This window comes from Cloeon dipterum, chromosome 4 (genome assembly GCF_949628265.1).
Source record: "Cloeon dipterum chromosome 4, ieCloDipt1.1, whole genome shotgun sequence".
In the NCBI taxonomy this organism is placed as follows: Eukaryota; Metazoa; Arthropoda; class Insecta; order Ephemeroptera; family Baetidae; genus Cloeon; species Cloeon dipterum.
In genome coordinates, this window is record NC_088789.1 from 11,114,608 (window position 1) to 11,136,391 (window position 21,784).

Consider the following 21,784-nt stretch of genomic DNA (forward strand, 5'->3'; position numbering starts at 1 on the left):
AACTGTTTAGAAGATCTTATTTTCCTCGCAGATAAAAGAATGAGGAGGAAAAACTCCGCGACTGCCTCCCGTACCAGGTTGGCTCACCGGGAAAATAATGAGCGCAGTTCAAATAAGAAAAGGAGAAAAATGATCGCTATTGGATTTGTTTTATGTCTCTCATAATAATCAGCAGACGATGTAGAGCAAAAGTTTTCTCGTAGCGTCATGAGAAGAAGTGGTACTTCATCTCATCCTTTTGTCTTCCTCCTTCTCTTTTCTCGCAAATATTGGAGCGGAAAGCAGACAAACTTCTCGCAATGCTCTTTGCTCTTAATATTCTGCAGCCATGTGTATGCTCAATACACAAAATTCCCAGGGAAGAAGTCTTTTGCTTCTCCATCCAACTAATGAAGCAGAAAATTCCCTTTGAGATTCAAAACTGCCTGGTAGTCTGTCAGCCATAACATTTTTTCATCTTCTGCTAATTAAATTACATCAATGCTGTCTATAAACTCTCCTTTTCATTTTGATTTTTAATCTTTTGTTAGGAAGAAGTATTATAATATTTGTGAAATATTAAGAAATTTTATATGTTTGTGCCACTCGTTTTTTTTTCGGAAAATAAATTTTGGCACATCCAAGAAAACCAAAGAAATATCACATAGGGAGTTTGAAGATGACACGTTCATTATTCAACTAAAAATTTTTATATTTTAAAAATCACTGTTCAAACTTCCCATCAATAGAATGTAAAATTTTAGTAAGGGCGCTAGATGTACAACACTTAAAAATTATTACAGTTTCAAGTTTTGCACAGTTTCGAAGCTTCCTCTTATAATAGTAATTTTCTTGCACGTCTATATTGTATGCGATTTGTTTCACAGCACACTCACCACAAAATTTACATTTGCAAACATCGTTTGGTTCATAATGAAACATTCGATTTAAAGAAAAAATATAATGGTAGTCATGACAAGCATATCAAGTGAACACATGTTGATAAAATTACTGTGAAAATTCGCATTAAAAAAATTCAATTCAATTCAAATTTTTAAACAAATATTGACCACTTAGTGAATGAAATTTATGTACTCAGAGTCGCATTATTTACCGCTTTTGAATTTTCAAATTCAGGCTAAACGAGATTGGAGTGGCAGGATGTTTTGATTTGCTCTAGCTCTCGGCGCAAACTACTCAATCTGTGGCGCAAACAGCAGCTTAGGCTTTTAACGCGCGCGTCACTGTAAGCGTGGTGCTCTGTTTTATTCGCAGCGCGTGACAGCTCGTTCATTATTATTGATGAATAGCCCGAACACGCCAAATCGCTCGCGGCGGGCGCACCGTGTTTGTCCATTTTCGCGACAGGCCAACTTTACTATCAGCCGGCCGGACACGCAACTTTAAAAGAGACGTGTCATTTGCGAAATATCGCGTTGTGTCGCGCGCAAACAAACATTGGCCCTTTTGCAGGCAAAAATGTCAAGAGGTACTCTGAATGCGCGTCCGAAAGCTCTCTATCGCGCTGTTTAGTAGCGTATTTTGTCAGATTTTAGGGAATGTAAACCAGTGAGTGGCCAATGGAATGGTAATATTCGGCACGTATATAGGAAGGACTTAAAATACGAATGAAATAAATCATTCATCTAACTTGATGTGAAAATGTTCTCATTACATTATTTCCTTGGTACTTGACATTTAAGCATATTGTAGTGAGATCTACATTAGAAATAATTCTTGATATTTCTAAAGTTCTTTGGTTCCTCCATATATTTTATCTAAACCTTGAATTGGAATTTTTATCCTCACCTAACACTCAGTATAGATTTTCAGTTATTACTGTTTCAAACTATCAATTAGAATGCTAATATACATTGTTATATTTTCATTTTGGTGGTTTGGCACACATGTATATTTGAATTTTCGTGCTTTATTTTTCTCAATAAATGGGAACGTTGCAAAAATATCATCCCCGTAAATCACAGTATTTGGGGGAAAAGGGTTGGATTTCCTCTCAAAATTTGTAGCATTTTTCTCTTTTCACTTGACGAGCTCATTTGCAACGCCAATTTTCCATTCCGACTTTTGAGAGGCTGACCGATTTTGATAGCGAAGGGAAATCAATTAAATTGGCCGGAACCCTGCGCTTCCCCCAGATTTAGTGCGTGCCCTCGGCAGGTATATGCTCGCACAGGCGCGTAATTTCCATTCACGAAATATTACGGTGTACGTTGTAGCTCCCTGGGGGTCGTTTTGGCCGCGAATTATTCACAATCACACCGGCAATTGATTCGGCAAAGTGAATTATTGAAGCCCACTGACACAAACACTGCAGAACCATCCAAACCGCGGATTCATCGGATCGTCAAATCTGATCAGCGACCAAATCAAACGCGTTTTATGAATAATGCTAGATCATTAATATCTTTATGCTCATTTCATTTGCACTCCTGATAAATTTAAATATATTTTAACCTACGCTCATCCTCCGCCAGCCAATTTAACGTAGTACAAAAAATATGACTGTATCATTTTCTTTCAATACTTGAGCACGATTGAATTTAAACTACCATAACACAGTTTAAGTTTATTTATTAATTTTTTAAATTACATATAAAATAGAAAAACAGATAAGAAATTGGTTAAACCAGATTCAACAAGGACATTGTAATTCCCTAGCTCTATAATGTGGATTTAAAACCAGGTGGCAATATTGAAAAATATGAAAAAACAATAACAGTTAATATCACTCGTTCTCGTTCTGGAAAGCGGTTGTTTCAGCTTCTTAGTCCTCATCAGCAGTAGATCAGCAATAATTAACATTAAAAACAAAATAAAGCCATATGCAGTTTTTACTCGGATTTTGCATAACATACTGCTGATAAGGTTTGAGGGGTCGAAATTGACTCTGCCGTTGTACAAAGGACGTACGGAAGTAAAATTGTTATTTTTCTTTTGTTTACCAGTAGCCACCCATTCTTGTTGCAAATTCACACAGAGTTGAGCCATTGAGTGTTTTCCTAGTTGATTCACTTTTAATTTAAGAAACGAGTACTTTACTTGATCACAAATAGTTAAATTTTCCACTGATTCCAACTCAAAAACTCAAACCTTCTCCAAATTCTGCCAGTTGAACATTTGATAGATATCAACTTCATACCTTTTAGTCAGCGAAAAATCTGGTGCCTGCATGGAATGACGCATATTGACACATCTAAAATATTGGTCCCAAACCCTGGCTGATCATAAACAACAATTAGCCTCTTTTCACTCTTCCAGCTTATATAAAAATGCGCAAACTGGTTTCCAGGGCTGAGTGTCGTTTTTCACGACCGTCGAGAATTATTATTAAGCGGGGAAAGTGCAGTGGCTCAGGTGTTGCTAATAATAAAGTGGGCGCTCAGGGGCGAGAGGCGTGCGTTGCGTTATTATGTGTCACGCCGTGGATATACGCGATATAAATTGTCAGTAGACCTACTAATCCTCGCGCACATCCCCGAATAACACATACACTCGCAAAGCTCCAGCCACATAAATATACGCACACGCAAACTCTCGTACGTATAATATGTTGTATAACACTATGTATATACATGTTGTATCACACTCGCAGCTCCGACATTCAAGTAGATTTTAGCTCGTTTGATTAGGTAACTCAGAAAATTTATCAAAGAAAGAGGGATAACTTGACATTCTAGAAAAATGACTGAATAGAAAGTGGGTTTTTAAGCTGGCCGAGGCGCCTAATCATGAAATAGGGTGGACTAGATGCGCAGAAACCGGATGAGTTAGTTTAACAACTTTGAAATCAATGAGGATGAAGTCCAGTTAATATAAGTGATTAAGAACATAGTATTTTCTAAAAATAATGATGGAACCATTTTTCTGTTCTTATTTTTCTGCTAGATTATTATTTTGGGCCAGTGACAGTCATTTTTAGAAAAATCAGTTCAGTTTCACATCAACGAAAGCTGCCCTTCATTGTGATTTTCGTCTGCTACAGTTGGCATTACACGGCATTTATTTGAACTGTTTATATGCAGACGCAGAACAGTGCTGTAAACTGTAAATACCTACCCTACGTGCATATATATGCACGCATACCGTGGGGTGCATATATGTAGCGGCCGACATGCGGGGCTTTGCGTTTCGCCTCGCAGGCCACCTGAGCTACTGCCGCCACCCGCCGACTCATTCGCCACTCGTTTACAGCTAATGGGGCGCGAATTCGGTTTATTTCGTGCCAGCCTCAAAAGGCTCACGAGACGCAATATTGATGGTGTCTCAAGGCGATTTTAATTCCTGGTGAATTCGCGCCGGCACAAATTCAATTTCCATTTCTTCGGAGCTAATGCCGCTCAGCACACCCCTCTGCCGTGCTCCGCACTTTCCAACAACACCTGTGTACGTGTGCAAACTTGTAAAATGCTCTACAACAAATGGCTCTGTGTGAAACAGCAGGGGCGCATTCAGCAAAGGCAGATCTGCGCTTGAAGAACTCTCATTGTTATTGGAATTTTTTGCGTTGCTTCTTTTCATAAATTTCAATTAAACATAATGATACACTAAATTTAAAAAAAAATACATTAATAATTCATTGGCTTGAAGGAAATAAGCTTAAAAATCATTTTCGGCAAGTTTGAGAAGTTGGTTGCCTAAAAACCTTTCCGATTATATTGTTTTGTATTTTGCTCATTTTTACCTTTTACATTTAATTTATGACGAAAATAATATTTTAAAGAAGTTAGGAATCACTTTTAAGAATTTGAATAGATAGGAAAAATACTGAGTCAGAGAAAATAAAAGTCATGATCGTTACAACAGTTTTGGGAAGGTTAACTTTATTAATTTATAAACATATAAAACTGAATTTTGTGAATTAGTATTCAACTGAATGTGGATATTCTCTCAGGAAAGCTCTGCAATGGCCAATGTTATATTCCTTTAATTTGCAATTATATTGTGAGCTTCATATCCATTTTGATTCAAAGCAGTGCCGCCCCTGCCGATCATAAGCCTCTCGCTCTGTCAGTTTGTCTGCACACACACGCGCGACCGTAATATGATAACAGAATTAGCCACTAAAACTTGTGCATATAATTCTCCGGCCAAGTATGCACAACACACACACACTTATATATATATAAAGTTTGAGCCTTGCGTGTGCGTTGTTCGCATATTTATGCAAGGCAGGGGACATGATAACGTCATTAAATTGCCTGCTAAAAAGCGCCGCCTCTTTGCAACGGCTTTGAGTAGACGTGACGCGAGCCAAAATTCAATTTTTCTCTCGGCTTTACACAGGAATAAATGACAAATAATTTCCAACTGTTGAGTGTTGCATCCGTTCCGTTTGACGCGACAATTGCAAACAAGAGTCGAATCGTGCGGGTTTAGAAATTGTACACACGCCGAAAGCGATAATGTTTGCCGACAATCATGCGGTTCACGTCCGCATCTATCGCCCATCCGTAATCAAACTGGTTGTGGGCGAGCCCTTTTATTTTTCCTAATCGACTCTGTGATTTTATTTACAGCCCTTGTGATTATGAGTGGAAGCAAGCGACAAATAATCATACCGTTTTCCTGCCTCCATCAAAATTGGTTTTTATTGGAGTGATCACTAAAACCTGTTGTTTCAACGGTGCCGTTCTTTGTAAATATTTAAACGAGAAGAAAAAGAAGGGGTGGTTAAATTGGCAAATTTCAAATCATCGTTGTAGCTAAAAATTGTGTAGATTCCTGTCACAAGTTCATGGGCACCTTTATTTGAATTTACGCAATTTACAAATTTGCTCTTTTTTGCAGATTTGACAAATATATATACTAATATACACACAATATTAATGTCTTGGTGAATTCATGGAATCACCTAATTATATTTTTCAAAAGTAATTCCAACAAAGAGATGAACAAATGGAAAGTTGTGTACTTTATTGATTGTGTTGTTGCTAAAATGTCATGGGTCAGAGTTCAGAGACCAAGGAATACCAACAATAAGCAAAAACGCTTCAAAATATTGATCAAACAAAATGCAGCTAAAAATACTTTTCGCTAAAAATTTGAATGTTGCTGGTAAATTATAGAGAAAATAAATGTAAAAAATTATCATCAGTAATTGAGCGTCTCTGTCATGTTGTCAGATTAGTTAGTCTTTTTTCCATTTTTGCTGTGATTTATTTTTAAAAAATATGCCATTTATAAAGGAAATAATGTAATTAAAACGGACCCTTTTTTGCTCTTTTTTATCCCTTGTTTACAAAACAACAAGGTTGAAGTTCATTTAACGTACCTCGAGTGTCTACATTTTAATTAAGAAAACATATTGAATTGTTGCTTCTCCCAATCCTGTTCCTAGTTCTGAAGCCAATATCCATGATTACAGGAAGTCTGCAGGTTAGCAACAGCCAGGAGGCTGATCAGGGCAAATACGAATGCGTGGCGGAGAATGAACTTGGTACCGAATACTCCCACGCCATCATGCTCTATGTCAAGGGTGAGGTTTCTCTTTTACGCGTGCAAAAATAATTTTGCGTGCACATTGTTAACGCGTGGACAAAAAGCAGCGGCCTTCTCTTTCCTCCCATGTTCGTGGCAATTAGTTTGATTAATTTGACAAACCAAGTCCGTTTTGGCGCCCAGCCAAAATATAATTGCTCTCCACAGACTCTTTTATGTGCTGATTGCGTGTTTATCCATGCAAGAATTTTATTTTGGTTTGGCCGTTAGTTTTATGAAACTTTCATAATTACAAAAATTTGTGTAATACGTCACATGACTGAAAAAGATTGATTAAATTTTCAAAATAAGTAATTAGCTATTCAAGAATTATTCTTTTTTCAATTTTCAAAGTGTTTTATGTACATAAATTATGTAAAAATAAAATAAAAACTTGTTATATTATCCTAGTGCGTCGAGTGCCTCCGCAATTCACGATCCCGCCGCCGACGGTGCTGGAGGTGCTTTTAGGCGGCAACCTGAACATCACCTGCGTGGCCGTGGGCTCGCCAATGCCCTCAGTGCAGTGGCGCAAAACCAACAACCCCGACGTGTTCATTACTGGACCTGCTAGCCACAGCACGACGTCGACCACACCTGCGCAGGACCTCACTTTCCAGGGTAATGATGACAGGTCGCCGCTGCCCATCGGCCGGAGTGTTTTGGAGCTGGAGGATGTCAGGGAAACGGACAACTTTACATGCGTGGCCAAGAGCCCGCTGGCCACAATCGAAGCTACCACCACTGTCAAAGTTTTGTGTGAGTACCACTCTGTGTAAAAATACATCGAAATTGCCTATAAAAAGTTGTCATGTCACAAAGATGTAGAGCTAGTCATGTGCGTCTATTTCTAGGTCTAATGGGAAATTCTCCCCATAAAATTTAATGAAAAGATTTGACATTTAGTACAATTTATCGTTGGTGGACAAATTCCAAGCGAGACATAAAATAAGTATCTAAAGTCACATATTTTTTCGTTTCTCTTTCATTTTAAAAAAGACAAACTTTCAATATTTTTTTAATAACTGTGTAGTTTGGCTTGCAAATTATTGTCAATCACTCATAACGTTGTGGTTATATAAATTGATCCCCAGCGCTGCCAGTGGCACCGATTTCCCTCATGGTGTCTGAGGTGGGCGCGACGTCAGCCCGGCTGAGCTGGTCGTATCCCAAAGAGGACGAACCCAACTATTTTGTGCTGCAATACAGACCGACCACAATGACAAATCAAGCTTTCTCGGAAATCAGCGGCATCATCACCAAGTTCTATACCGTGCGAGGCCTTACACCATTCACGCAGTACGAGTTCCACGTCTCTGCTATCAATAATATCGGTCGCGGCCCGGCCAGCATCGCGGTCACCGCCAACACAGGCGAGACAGGTGGGCCGCAAATCAATTCGCACGGGTGACTCCTTCAATTTTGGCGTTTGATTTTCTTCCCCTGGGCCTCACATGTTTCCTGATATTATTTGTCGACATGCTGTATCACGAAAATAATTTATATCTTCATTTTCTCTTATAAATTCGGAATTTTGAGGCTAAATGGATTGTCATTGTTACCTTATTTTCGCACTAAACTATCCGATTAATAAAATGAAATTGGTCTATGTTAAAACTGAGTATTGAAAAACGTGAGGAAATGATACGTTTCTCTTGCAAGCTCAAAAACGCCAATGCTGAAGAAGGGCCCGGTTTCGACTTAAGACCTTACCGCTCAGAAATAATAAAAATTCCAATTTTCCAGTCGATTCACTCCAAGGGAACGCAAGTAGGCTAAAAGTTTTGCGTTCGAACCTATTATCCTAATAAGCTATTTTTCGCAGAAGGTGGTTCGGTGCCGAAAAACGTGCAGGTGCGCCCTCTCAGCTCGAGCACAATGGTGATCCAGTGGGAAGAGCCGGAGTCGCCGAATGCGCAAATAACGGTTAGTGAGTGCTCTTGAATTGAAACTCGACGGCTGAAGCTCCCTTTATTCTCAGGGCTACAAAGTTTATTACACTGAATCGCCGAATTTGCCTTTGAGCCAGTGGCGCTCGCAGGTGGTGGATAACAACCAGCTGACCACTATTAGTGAACTCACCCCTCACAGCATTTACACGATTCGCGTGCAGACACTTACAAACGTTGGCCCCGGGCATCTGTCGCCAGCCGTGTTGGTCAAAACTCAACAGGGAGGTGAGTTAATTACTTTATTCACTTTTGACCTTTGATTGCTATTTTTAAAACGTTAATGATCGTCACAAAATCATACATTTGACTGAATGATAATCTAGATTGATAATTTCAAATGATACACATTATAAGCACCTAATCTGAGTTTTGGCTTTTAAACGGACACATTCGATCAAATTTGCGTAAACGTTATAGCCAGATTTATGGTTTCTGTTCCAAAATGTTAAATTAAGTGCATTATACTAAAATTTCTGGACTTTGATATATCTGAATTCTTCACGTGCGATGTTGTATGTTGATATCCTTATAGCTTATTGTAGCTTACTTAGGTTAGCAAATATGGACGTATTTTGATGATTCGTCCCTTGGTTGCATGACAGTAAAAAAGACCGCAATGCCTATGTGAAACGGTTAATAGATGGTCAGCAAATGAATCTGCCATTCGCTTCGTTGGAGATTCAATTATAAAACACGCCAAACGGATGTTGCAGTGCCGTCACAGCCCGACAGTCTGGACGCCAGCGAAATTGGTGAAAACTCAGTAAAATTGCAGTGGAGCAAACCAATCATCGCTGGGGAGCACCTGACTGGGTACGATCTCTACTGGAACGACACCTACACCAAGGTAAAGTACTTCTCTTTGCAGCAAAATTTAAGAATAAGTAGTTCAAATTGCCAGAGTTTGGCAAATATTTTCATTTATTTTATTTATTAGAATGACTACAATTGTCTAGCACCGGCCATAATTTCTAATTTACACTTTCCCAATTGATTTGAAAAAATTAAATAATCAGACAATAAGCCGGCCCTCTTTTTCACATAATTATCTCTCCTGAATACTAAATGTAAAGTTTTTGGCGCTTTGACATTTAGGAGCGGCACCATCGGCGTCTTCCAGTCTCAGACAGCTATGAACTAACAGGCTTGGTACCTGACACCGTGTACCACGTGTCTCTAGCCGCGAGGTCTCAACGGGGAGAGGGAGCGACGACGAGCCCCTTGGTGGTCAAAACACAGCCTTATGGTGAGTGAATGAAATAAGCTGGCAAGCTCACATCTGGCCCACGAAAAACAACGAGTTTTGCTGGAGGTTTTTAAAATCAGAAACCATATAATATGTGACTGGATTTCGAAATCAGGGCCAAAATCAAACAAGGAAATTCTTTATCTGTAGCGCACTTCTATGTATTTAGGAAGAGCACAGTTTTATTGCATGCAGCACTCACACTTTTAGCTATATTTTGATTGCATCAAATTCCGTCGTAATTTTAGCTAAGAAAAAGGTTAATCGTATCAAAATGATAAATAATTAAATCTTAAATTTAAATTGGAGTAAAAAAGACACGTATGAAAACAAATTTAGAACACTAATTTGTACTTAACTATATGATCTAGAAAACGAAACTAATGCAGGTTATGGGATGAGAAAACACGAAATTTTTTTCTATAGATGAATTCAGAATTACGTAACCTAATCATTAGATGTTAATCATGTCTAAAATGCTAAGATTTTTATATCAGTTTTTATCTTTCTTTGATTATTACACCAAAACTTTTCTCTTCCCAAGAAACCCTAAATTAAAGTAAAAATATTCAACATGTGTATCCCATAAATTTTGTAAACGTTAAGCTAGTAAAGCGCGGCCAACAACAAAGAAAGTGCGCACCGCTTGATTGTGCGGTTTTCTGGAGCAATTTCGTGTGCTAATAGCCGTGGTGACGGCGGCCGCGGTGAACCTGACCGTCGTGAACGCCGAGGCACGGAAGCTGCACCTGCGGTGGGGAGCCGCCGCGTCGCCGGCCGGCGTTGTCTACCGCGTGCTGGCCCGCGAATCCGACTCAGACACCACCGAGGTGGTCACGCACACCTCCGGCAAGGAGGCCATCATCCAGGGTCTGCAGCCAGGTACCACTTACGTGGTCACGGTCACGGCCACCCTGAACGGCAGGATCGGCAAGGCGTCCGACCCTATCAGGGCCACCACCTTCGACGACGCTTACCAGACGGGTGAGTTTCTTGCAAAAATGATGCCACACACAAAGCACGCTGCGAGCATGACGTCAATAAAATATCGCTCAAGATTTGATAAACGTTGATATTGCACCTTCACACTTGTTTGGAAGCAAAATTTTTGCGCCGGAAAGAGTAAAAATAAAATATTTGTGGATGGGCAGTTGAGTTTTAGCTTCCGTTGCTTTTTGGGAATTTTTTCACATTGACATTTCGCTTTTCCATCTGCCGCTTCAACCTGTGCCTGTTCGCAGGATGGAAGTTTTAAATTATTTTTGCTATAGTGTCAAGTGGGCTTAAAGAATAAAAATCAGCTGCAGTACAAAAATATCCATCTGAATTCGCAGCCTCCATAAATTTCTCTGAAAGCTCTTCCTGGTAAAGTTCTGCTTCCTCTAACTCACTTTGAATGATTTTTAATTTATGATCACCTTTGCTTTCTGCACCATTGCTGTGGCACATAACGCAACAGGCAAACTCTACAGTAAGTAGCTCATACAAACAATGCCTAGAAAAGTTTCATTTCATCGTCAAATATCAACTGATTCTAGAAACCTCCATCAGCAAATCCCCCTAAATTACTTTTACCTGTTCTCATGATCCTGGCCTATATCAAAGAGATTTCATCGTAAGTCCCCAAAGGGTCGTGTTCTAACTTGCAAATCTGTTTTTGAAATAGTGCCAGGACCTCCGCAGGGCGTCAAGGTGCTCCCTGTTAACATTTCCTGTCTACAAGTTTGGTGGCGCCCGCCGCTAGACACGGAAAAACGAGATTTGATCAGAGCATACAAGATAACGGTCAAGGAAGTGCCGCTTGAGGTGAATGGTCTTAATTTTCAGGCAGGGGAATCTTTTGAATTAATGCTGAAATTAAAAATAACTGAAGTGTTATGGCTTTTCTCACATCAATTTATATTATTTGGTTAAAGGTTTTGATTTTATAACACTCAGAATATACGCAAATAAATGCGAAAATAAAGAGTTAATATCTTGAATTTATAGATTTAGGAATTCTGTCATAAATAAAAATAATAAACTTGTTCCTATTCCCATTGAGATACAAATAATTAATTGAACCATCAAAAGATTGTCGCAACCCAACAGGGACAAGAGAACTTGTTTCTGGAGCCACTGACATTCGAGGTGCCGAGCTCAAAGTTGGAGCTGACTTCCGGTGGTGGCGAGTTGAATGTGACGGGTCTGCAGCCCAGCACCGAGTACTCTGTGCAGGTGTCTGCGCTGACGAGACGCGGCGAGGGTGAAAAGAGCAAGCCGGTGATGGGCACCACTCCCGGCGGGGTGCCCAACAAGCCTACGCTCGAGATTAGGTAAATAACACGTCGCGCTTCAGTTAGTTTTGCTGCCTTCGCAGTTCCAGTCAAAACATTAGCGTTGCACTGATTTCATTTGACTTTGATGCCGCTGGGATTTGTGTTTGATTGCGCCATCACCATCAGGCAAAAACACTTTTGCTCTCTTTTGTTTGCGATGGACAAACTTTGCCAACTGTGACTTTTGTTTGTATTAATAAATTTGTGGTTTGGCAGAATTAGCAGTCTCGAATCTTACATCAAGATCTTGTTAATTGAAGTTTTAATCGAATTCGAATCATCGCTGCGCCAGATTAAATTTACTTCAAAAGTTAATCAAAATAAAATTCAATTGAAAAATCAGGCTTTTAGTACGAGACACAGGCGTGAACCGCAGGCATAATTAGTCAAACACACGCGGCGGAGAGGCCGTTTGTGATCTGGTCAGAAGTCGGGCTTATTGCATTTGATGCAGGTTGCTGGACGAGGGCGAAGGGCTCGGGGTCGGCGTCGAGCTCGAGTGGTCAAAGCCAAGCAACCCCCACGGCGAACTGCTTGGCTATAGACTACGATACGGTGCCCGCCAGGACGACCAACACGAGGGCGGTCAACCAATGCTTTACACCGACGAGGATATTGTTGGCGCACACACCTTGCAGCACCGCGTCCAGGGCTTGGGTGAGTCGGCAGAATTCGTTTGTACGTTCAACAGTGTAGCCGTCGGCTGATTTCGCGGTCGATCAAACAAACCGCAGATGAGACAATTATTTTGTTTTCTTGATGTCGCATTCACGAGTTGGTATTGATGAAACCTTTGTGTTTGCTTGTAAATTGATTAAATGATCGATTTGTGCGAAGAAATCTTGTCTGCCTTTATTTGTTATTGGAAACAAAAACAAATAATGTTAACTGAAGGTTTTCACCTCAAAGTTTTAGTAACCCTTGTGATGAGACGTATTTATTTCTATTTAATATTCTTGAAAATTGGTTACTTCAGCACACTGTCTCAGTTTATTCAAGAGAAAATTATTTTAATAAATTCGAGCTATATATTGAAACAAAAATTGACTGGTTACACAATGCCTTCCAACTTTAATTTATACGTATCTTCCTTATTTTTAAGATAGATCGATATTTTAAAGACTATGTGTTTTCCCATGTAATTCAAGGAGACAAACCAGTCTCTCCAACTCGTGATCTTGTATACTCAGGCACCGTCTCGCGCCGATCGATTTATTTGCAGAGCACGGCACTATGTATGAATTCCGTCTCGCGGGCGTGACGGCGGCTGGCGTGGGCCAAGAGGCGGTGGAGCGTCTCCCGACCCCAGAAGGAGCCCCAGCGGGCCCACCCACGAATCTGAGCGTCGACTTCCAGACACCGGACGTGGTCGCCCTAACTTGGTCACCACCGATGGCCAACCTGCGCCGTGGAAGGGTGCTCAGGTACACGGCCCAGTTGTACAAGGTTGAGGACCACTCGGCACCCGTTGGCGAGCGAAATGTCACCCTACCCAAAGCTGTGTTTGTTGGACTCGAAGAGAACACTGAATATTCATTTCAGGTATATGGTTTATTTAATCATCAATTTGAAGGCTCGTTTTAAAAATCCCTTCAATATGGTCAGAGAGAAAAAGTGTTATTTTATATTATTTTGAGTACTGTTTGGTCGTATTGTTAATGTTTTTATTGGATAAGAAACTTAGTTTCACTTACAAATTATGACCACCTTGCGTTCTTATGCCTTTATTGGCATCAATCAAAAATAAATTTAATATTGAATAATTGACTGAAATAAATATGCAAGAATTATTTAAAAATATTTGTCCATAATTTTTAACTATGACCCTCCCAAACAAAAACAAATATTTCTGGCCTATAGACATTTGGGGGATAGGAGGTGAAAAATAAATCTTGCGGGATCTTGAACAATTCTTCTCTTTAATCAGAAAGTCTCTTGTCGACTATTCCGACTAACAGAATACAAGGACCTTTAACCAGAATTCATATTCGACTTTAGAGTTAACAGTTTAAGAGAATTGACTTATTATTCTTGTTTATTCTGCCTTGTCATAAATACATAAAATAATAGGATATAAAATCGCATAGCGGTTTTAAACAGAATTGGTGAACAGTGCTGACTTGAAGAACAATTTAAAATTAGAAAAGAATTTACCCAAATGAACCGGGTCCTTCTCAATTAAACGCTCGGAACTCTTAAGATGCGACTTGTTGGCTCGTGTTTCTGACGAAAACTAATTTAAATTCAAAATCTCTCTCTGTTGCTTTAACGAATTTCAAACAAATATCGTCTAACAATCATTAATAACAATACCCTAGACCAAAAGTGAAAAAGGAGTGGGAGCTCGGCTCCGCAACCACTACAGACATCCACCCTGTTTCCATATTCTAAAATAATAAAATGCCTGATACTTATAATTTTGGCTTTTCACTCTGCTTATGCCGGATTGTTAATTTTGTTATCCAGATAAGGGCCTTCACAGTAAGAGGAGCCGGTCCACCCAGCGAAAAGCTGCTCGTGAAAACAGACAGAGACGCTGTGAGAGCTCCGCTTTCGGTCAACGCACTCGCCACCTCAGATGCAAGCGTTGAGGTGTGGTGGGAACCGGTTCCGAGTCGAAACAAGGTCATTGGATATCAGGTGCGTTAATTCCGTAAAACCCGCAAAACTCCCAACTTTGTGTACAATTTTACACTACTTGTGGCCATTTAACGTCGATTGATGGGTCAATTGCGTTTTGTTCAGGTGTTTTACACGATGACTGCGGTGGAAGACTTGGATGAGTGGCAGCACAAATCAGTGCCAGTCACCGAATCGGCCGAGCTGACAAACTTGGAGAAGTTTGCGCAATACGCTGTGGCCGTGGCGGCGAGAACCAGAACCGTAAGTTGGCCCGTAAATCATAAATTACAAAAGTTGGCTTAATGTTGCGCCTGACTGAGAGCGAGAGAGTAAACGAGAGAGACGCGCCGCTGCTGGGCGTTTAATTAAATATTTCACGTTATTTATTCTACTTTGAATGAATGCGAAGATGGAGGGAGAGTGCGACGCGTTGTTAATGACTTTTTCCTTCGCAAGGGACTTGGAAAGTTGTCGGAGAAAGTGACTGTCAAAGTGAAACCCGAGGATGTGCCGCTGAATTTGCGCGCGCACGATGTCAGCACACACAGCATGACGCTCTCATGGTCGCCGCCTATCAGACTCAATCCTCAAAATTACAGGGTAGGTTGATTTCTTTCATCTCTTGAATGTGTGTGTGTGTGTCTATAACAGGCCACACCTGTAGCACAGAAGGCATGACAGTGGTGAAGCTTTGCTTACTTTGTAACTTGCAAGTCAGGGACTTCCATGTTACTAGTTTTAGTAGCTTACTAATTTCAAGATAAATTTCTAGAAGGAAAATGTACAAATATTTTTGTGCAAAGTCATAATACCTCATTTCAATACTAGTCTCATTTCAACTTCATTGAGTAAGTTGAATTTGATCATTAATTTTTATGCTGGAAAATTAATTAAATATTTTGGTCCTGTTGAGCTATGTATTGACTTTTACAGAGCTTGGAACAAAGTTTCAGCCCAAATATATTTCCTAAGTCTAATTGATTTTCGTCGGAAAAAGTCACATTTTTTCGAGAGAAACCCAATGAATTTATATTCAAAACTCTTAATTTAGGCAAATACCGAGTAAACGCATTGCACTCGACTGAAAATGTAATGGACGAGAAATTTGCAAGGAAAAAGATATAAACTGTCTAAACCCACCTAATTGGCCTACATAGAGCCTAAACCACATTTAGAAACTTTCCTGTTCGAATCAAAAATTAAAAAAATACTAAAAGAGAGGATGCAATCAAAATTATATATTAAAAAAATACCCATTATTGAGTCAAAATTCAATTTGGCTAAATTGAGTCTACGTCATTAGCTCTGTGATTATTGTTATACTGATACATTGCATTAATTATCAAAATGGCTCTCTTGTGTGCCCAACAAGGAGTCAATAGACCAATTTGAACTCTCGAGTTGAAGAGGGTATCAATGGCTTTGACAGTATTGTCAGGCATCCGATCTCAACATTAGCAGAGGGCACACGCTGCTAAGTAGCGTATAGTGCTGTTGATTTGCCCGCCGAGATCAAAAGGCGTGCAGCTCCGTGCACTAATTAGTCGGCTTACGCGGGGCCTTTTGTGCCGCCACTTTCATTCACCACTCTCTGACAGACAGACACACAAGCAGGCAAGCAAACGTGCCGTCGGCTGTGTGAGGTTTTAAATTAACCTCTGATTAAATATGCACTGGAATTGAGTTGTGAATTGATTGCCACTACTCGATCGAGTTTTGTGTTGAATGAAAACTACAGCCGGTATTAATTATCAATCCCATTTGCAAAGTCAGCCTGCAGCTGACGCGACAGGCTTTTTGCCTGGCGCACCCGTCAAGCCGGTTGCATATATGCTTTGTGCTCGCTCTGCGGCCGGAAACGCTCTTTTGCTCCAGGGGATCACCTCGGAGTTTATTTTTAGCTGCTTTACTTGCCCTAAACTTATAACAACTGCCGCAAGTGTCGCACCGTTCATAGACTTTTCACTTATATGCGTTTTGAATTAAAATTATTGGCGAAATATGGAGACACCGGAGTTTCTTTCATTTAGTTTTTTCAGTCAAACAAAACTATTCTGTCTCCCTTGATTTTTAAATCGCCTTTTCAAAGAAATTTCCTTCTCAACAGTAACATTGAAATCTTGAGAAACGAGTCTTTGATAATGTAGCATTTCATTTAATGATTTGCAAGAATAAAAATTATGAAAATTATTGTCCTTTGAAATATTTTGGAAACGATTAAACATTTTGGAACAAAATTTAGTCATCACATTGATTTGAAATTGTATACCATTGAACATCAGCTGTGCAAGCGGCCCCTAGAAGCGTCAGAAGATTTCAAACTATTTTTTGTGTTCAGGTGTCTTACGATGCTTCAAAGGAGTTTGTCGACTCGCAAGGCATTACGCAGGTGCAACTGGTGCCGCGGCGGAGCATCGTGCTCGAGTCTTCTGCCCGCTCGCACACAATCAACGAACTGTCCCCGTTTACTACATACAACGTCAATTTGAGCGCGATTCCCGCCGACGGCGCCTACCGCCCACCGATCAGAATAACAGTGACCACCCAAATGGCCGGTTTGTTGACCTTTTCTTTTTCACGCACGCCCGCGTTTACGGACGCCTTGCTCATTCTTGTCTACAGCGCCGCAGCCAATGGTAAAGCCAGATTTTTACGGCGTTGTCAGCGGAGAGGAAATTCAAGTCATTCTTCCACAAGCGTCCGAGGAGTACGGACCCATTAGCCATTATTTCCTGATCGTGGTGCCCGACGACCCTGAAAACGCCTATAAACACCCCGACCAGTTTCTCACAGATGAGGTACTTTATTTGAATCCCGCCGTCGTCTTCTATTCACACTCTTTGACCCATCGAAAAAGGAATTCGGCTTTTTACGCCTTTCCACTCATCGGTTTAATTTCCGTTTGCAGAGAGAATTTTTGGGGGAATGTTTTTTTGAATTTGGGACTATTTTTTCATCAAGGTGGAATCATCAAAGTTATTTGCAATCGATTTTTATGAGATATTATTCAAGATTTAAATTATCACATATAAAGCTTGCCTTAAAATGATCAATAATTATTTACCAGAACATTTTGATTGCTATACAGCCCTTTTTAATTCAAGCTTGATGGCTACATTTAAAGACTAATGCTGCTTAAGGAGCAATAAAAGAGTGAAGTTTGTTTGAAAGTCAATTTTTGCACTACTAAGTCTGAAACTCGTCTAGATAATGCAACGTTTGAGAAAAAAAAGCAGCGCTTTAAAATTTTAGTCATGAAACGAGCGTAAAAATAAAACCGCGTCGTTTCAGGTGATAGGAAACTCGATGAAGCCAAGCGAGTTCCGGCCGTACGCGCCTTATGTGGCTGCCAAATTTCCCCAGAGAAACATTCCTTACACGTTCCACCTCGGTAATAGCGCCGCTTATGATGGATTTGTGAACAAACCGCTGGAAAGAGGCAAGAAGTACAGAATCTTCGTCAGAGCAGTCGTTGACACGCCGCAGAAGGTGCGTATTCGCGTTGGTAATAAAGTGGATAGAGGTGCAAATTGCCGGCTCGTTTGCAGCACTTGTACACGTCGAGCCCATTTTCCGAGCCGCTCGCCCTGGACATGCGGGAGGTGCCACCCGGCGAGCCTCCGCGCCGACCGAATCCTAATGTGCCAGCCGAGACTTCCGCCGACGTCTCTGTCAACCGCAGCCTCGAGGAAGCCGGCCTCCTCTGGATCATCGGCCCCGTCGTGGCAGCTGCCTTTCTCTCGCTCTGCCTTCTATCTCTGCTGCTCATGCGAAGGTATTCTTCTTGGAACATTTGGTGTTGATGGTTTTAAATGTGTTGCCATAAAATATAAATATTAGTTAATTAAAATTTGTACATTCTGCATCTAAAGGTTGGAGTAATTTAATTTTTTTACTTATTTTAAGGTGGGAACCTATTAAATTTAAATTAAATCGAAAGCAAAGATTTAAGTCCAAATAAAAAGGAGTTAAATTGCGCAGAGATGTTAACTTGCACACCATCTGGTTTTTATTTTTGTTAAACATCTTTATCCAGAAAATATCTCCATTGGTAATGGGTTAAACGGCTAAAATATTGATTTAAAAAAACGAAACTGTGCTTTAATCTCAAGATAGGTTAGACTTTTAAGTATTCGTAACTTCGAGCACTGCATGTGTCGCTTCTAGCAGACGGCGGCAACCGTCAAAGCAGCACGACCAGTCGGCAGCCAGCCGGCCATTGATGGCAAGTAACTCAGAGCACAATTCGGCGCCAGTGGCACCATGCAGCATGAACGGCGCTCGCGAGGCCCAGAGTAACGGCCAGCAGCCGTGTCCACCAACGCCAAACGATCCCGTCCAACTGCGCCGGCTGCACTTTAAAACGGCGGCCATGGCGGCCCATCCACCAGTGCCCATGGCCCAACTCGCGCAGCACATAGAAAGCCTCCGCTCTGAAGACAACGTCAGGTTCTCCCAGGAATATGAGGTTATTTTAAAACATAAAAATATATGCAGATTATCGACCAAATAATAAAATATCTGGCTTTGGTTGCTTTCGTTTATAGATATTTATTTATACATATTTGAAATATCTTCAATTGTAGTCGAATGTAGCAAATTTATGATTTTTTTATTGAATTTTTTGTTTTGCAGAAACAACCTAACTAAATTCGTTTTCAAAAATTCAATATACTTTTTAATGAAATGTTAGCAGCCTAAACTAAATCAAAACCATTTGACTCGCCAAATAGCTAGTGTAGCAAATAATTGTTTAAGCTTAATATATGAATCTGTTTTAATCTGGCGATGAGCCATGACCAGCTCTAGTCTAATTGGTGCGTGTTGCAGAGTATTGAGCCTGGTCAGCAGTTCACGTGGGACCACTCAAGTTTGGAGGTGAACAAGCCAAAGAACAGATACGCCAATGTCATTGCCTATGACCACTCGCGGGTCGTGCTGCAGTTGGAAAACGGCGAGCAGGGCAGCGACTACATCAACGCAAACTTCTGCGATGGATACCGAAAGCACAACGCATACATTTCAACACAGGTATAACCAAAAATTTCTTTCTTTCTTTCAACATTATCTACATTTAATGCTACCTTGAAGTAAATTTTAATTTACATTTTACATTTTTAATATAATAATACAAAATTTATTTCTCTTGAACAATAAAATAGGAATTTTTCTTTTTCCCTCAGCAGAAAATTGATTGAATGATTTTTATTTTAGGGTCCTCTGCATGAAACATTTGGTGACTTTTGGCGCATGGTTTGGGAGCAAAAAAGTGCAAGTATTGTAATGATGACTCGACTGGAAGAGAGAGCGAGAATAAAATGCGACCAATACTGGCCTACAAGGAGCACAGAAACTTACGGACCAGTAACAGTCAACACTATTGAAGTCCAAGAACTGGCTACTTACAGCATACGCACTTTCCACGCTACAAGGGTTGGTGTCATTTAATTTTTGTTTTTAATTTCAAAAATATAAAATATGATGTACATAGTGATCATATTTTTAGTTCTTGAGAAATAAAATAATTACTATGGTGTTGTAATTTCCCTTAGGCCGGATCGTCGGAAAAAAGAGAAGTCCGCCAATTCCAGTTCACCGCGTGGCCAGACCATGGGGTTCCCGAACACCCAGCCCCATTCCTCGTGTTCCTTCGCAGAATCAAAAGTTTGAATCCACAAGGCGCTGGACCTATCATAGTTCATTGCAGGTAAGAACATTTCAATCCCCCCTAGACACTAGGAGAATCCTATTAACGACCAGCAAAAAGGAACAAAGTTAAAAATTCTTCTACACTGCTAAAAGTTTATAAAAATTGATTGTTAAGTTTTAAACTTTTTAGATTAGTTGAATTTGTATTTGTACATATTCGTGGTATATCCCTTTCATTTTTCACTCAGTGAACAGATTTATTTAAAAATTAGTTTTGTAAAAATTATTGTTGTTTTACAAATTTATTGATAATTCTTTTTTTAGAAATTTCGGTTGCAGTTATTTGATTTAAATTACATTATGAACAAGCAGTTCAATATTAATGACTTGGTTAAATCACTCAGCGCCGGTGTGGGCCGAACGGGATGTTTTATCGTGATTGACTCGATGCTTGAGAGAATGAAGACTGAAGCCACCATCGACATATACGGCCACGTGACGTGCCTGCGGGCGCAGAGAAACTACATGGTACAGACAGAGGAGCAGTACATCTTTATCCATGAAGCGCTGCTTGAGGCTGCCGTCTGCGGCTCCACAGAGGTCACCGCGCGTAACCTACACACGCACCTTGCCACCATTAGTCAGCTCATCCCAGGAGATAACCTTACCAAACTCCAGCTTGAATTTAAGGTGGGATTGAATTCTAAATTTAAATAGTAAAATGATAAAATCAGTAAGAAGGCCTTTTGTTAGTTTACTATGCAACTTGCGTATAGAATTTCAGTATTGAAAATTGCTCATGCAAACTTTAAAAATTTACAGGCTCTGAGTCAGTCGTCATTTTGCGGCAACTCTGAGCGATTCTCGTCAGCCAGCCTGCCAATCAACGCAAATAAGAACCGACTGATGCACGTGTTGCCGTACGAAAACACCAGGGTGTGTTTGAGCCCAATTCGTGGTTCGGACGGCTCAGACTATATCAACGCCAGTCTGGTCGATGGCTATCGCTACAGAGCGGCTTATGTGGCCACGCAGGGCCCGTTGCCCAACACCGCCGCTGACTTCTGGCGAATGCTCTGGGAGTACAACTCAACCATCGTCGTCATGCTCACTAAGCTCAAAGAAATGGGCAGGGTATGATTATATTCAAACATTATTTAAATTTATTTCAAGTTCCCTTCCTGGTTTATTAAAAAATAATTGTATTTATTGAAACCTATATATAATGGGAAATATCCTCTTAGCATGAAACAATATTCAAACGATGAAGATCTTGAATATGAGGCAGTATACGCACTAATTTTCAAGATGTATATGCGAGGTTTTAAAAGTGGGAGCCTTGTACCACGATGTCGGTCTTCCCCAGTTAGCTGAGATGTAAAATTTAAATTTAAGCCCTTTCTCATAATATTATTCCTCTTGCGACCTTCATAGAAAAGTGTTAGGATTGGGTTCAATTAAACAATCCTTTTTACCAAATTTTCAATTTTGGATAGTTCATCACGACCTCCAAATCACCC

At 40.2% G+C, this 21,784-nt stretch overlaps 1 protein-coding gene across 6 annotated transcripts in view; it reads left to right on the plus strand.

Moving 5' to 3' along the window:
* LOC135944818 (tyrosine-protein phosphatase Lar-like) overlaps positions 1-21,784 on the plus strand; it is a 139,748-nt gene that overhangs the window by 116,388 nt on the left and 1,576 nt on the right. Inside the window, exons 5-31 of one of the 6 annotated variants that reach the window (XM_065492053.1) lie at positions 6,365-6,475; positions 6,889-7,236; positions 7,572-7,859; positions 8,224-8,247; positions 8,303-8,403; positions 8,459-8,654; positions 9,143-9,276; positions 9,525-9,675; positions 10,363-10,659; positions 11,135-11,146; positions 11,342-11,481; positions 11,749-11,990; positions 12,448-12,650; positions 13,216-13,535; positions 14,460-14,633; positions 14,739-14,876; positions 15,072-15,215; positions 16,954-17,170; positions 17,238-17,413; positions 17,907-18,104; positions 18,164-18,390; positions 18,783-19,083; positions 19,446-19,646; positions 19,830-20,048; positions 20,168-20,322; positions 20,669-20,954; positions 21,087-21,398. In XM_065492053.1, the coding sequence (XP_065348125.1) occupies positions 6,365-6,475; positions 6,889-7,236; positions 7,572-7,859; positions 8,224-8,247; positions 8,303-8,403; positions 8,459-8,654; positions 9,143-9,276; positions 9,525-9,675; positions 10,363-10,659; positions 11,135-11,146; positions 11,342-11,481; positions 11,749-11,990; positions 12,448-12,650; positions 13,216-13,535; positions 14,460-14,633; positions 14,739-14,876; positions 15,072-15,215; positions 16,954-17,170; positions 17,238-17,413; positions 17,907-18,104; positions 18,164-18,390; positions 18,783-19,083; positions 19,446-19,646; positions 19,830-20,048; positions 20,168-20,322; positions 20,669-20,954; positions 21,087-21,398 (5,315 nt within the window). The remainder of the gene's footprint in view (positions 1-6,364; positions 6,476-6,888; positions 7,237-7,571; positions 7,860-8,223; positions 8,248-8,302; positions 8,404-8,458; positions 8,655-9,142; positions 9,277-9,524; positions 9,676-10,362; positions 10,660-11,134; positions 11,147-11,341; positions 11,482-11,748; positions 11,991-12,447; positions 12,651-13,215; positions 13,536-14,459; positions 14,634-14,738; positions 14,877-15,071; positions 15,216-16,953; positions 17,171-17,237; positions 17,414-17,906; positions 18,105-18,163; positions 18,391-18,782; positions 19,084-19,445; positions 19,647-19,829; positions 20,049-20,167; positions 20,323-20,668; positions 20,955-21,086; positions 21,399-21,784) is intronic. The other 5 variants (XM_065492054.1, XM_065492056.1, XM_065492055.1 and 2 more) reach the window with 5 other exon arrangements.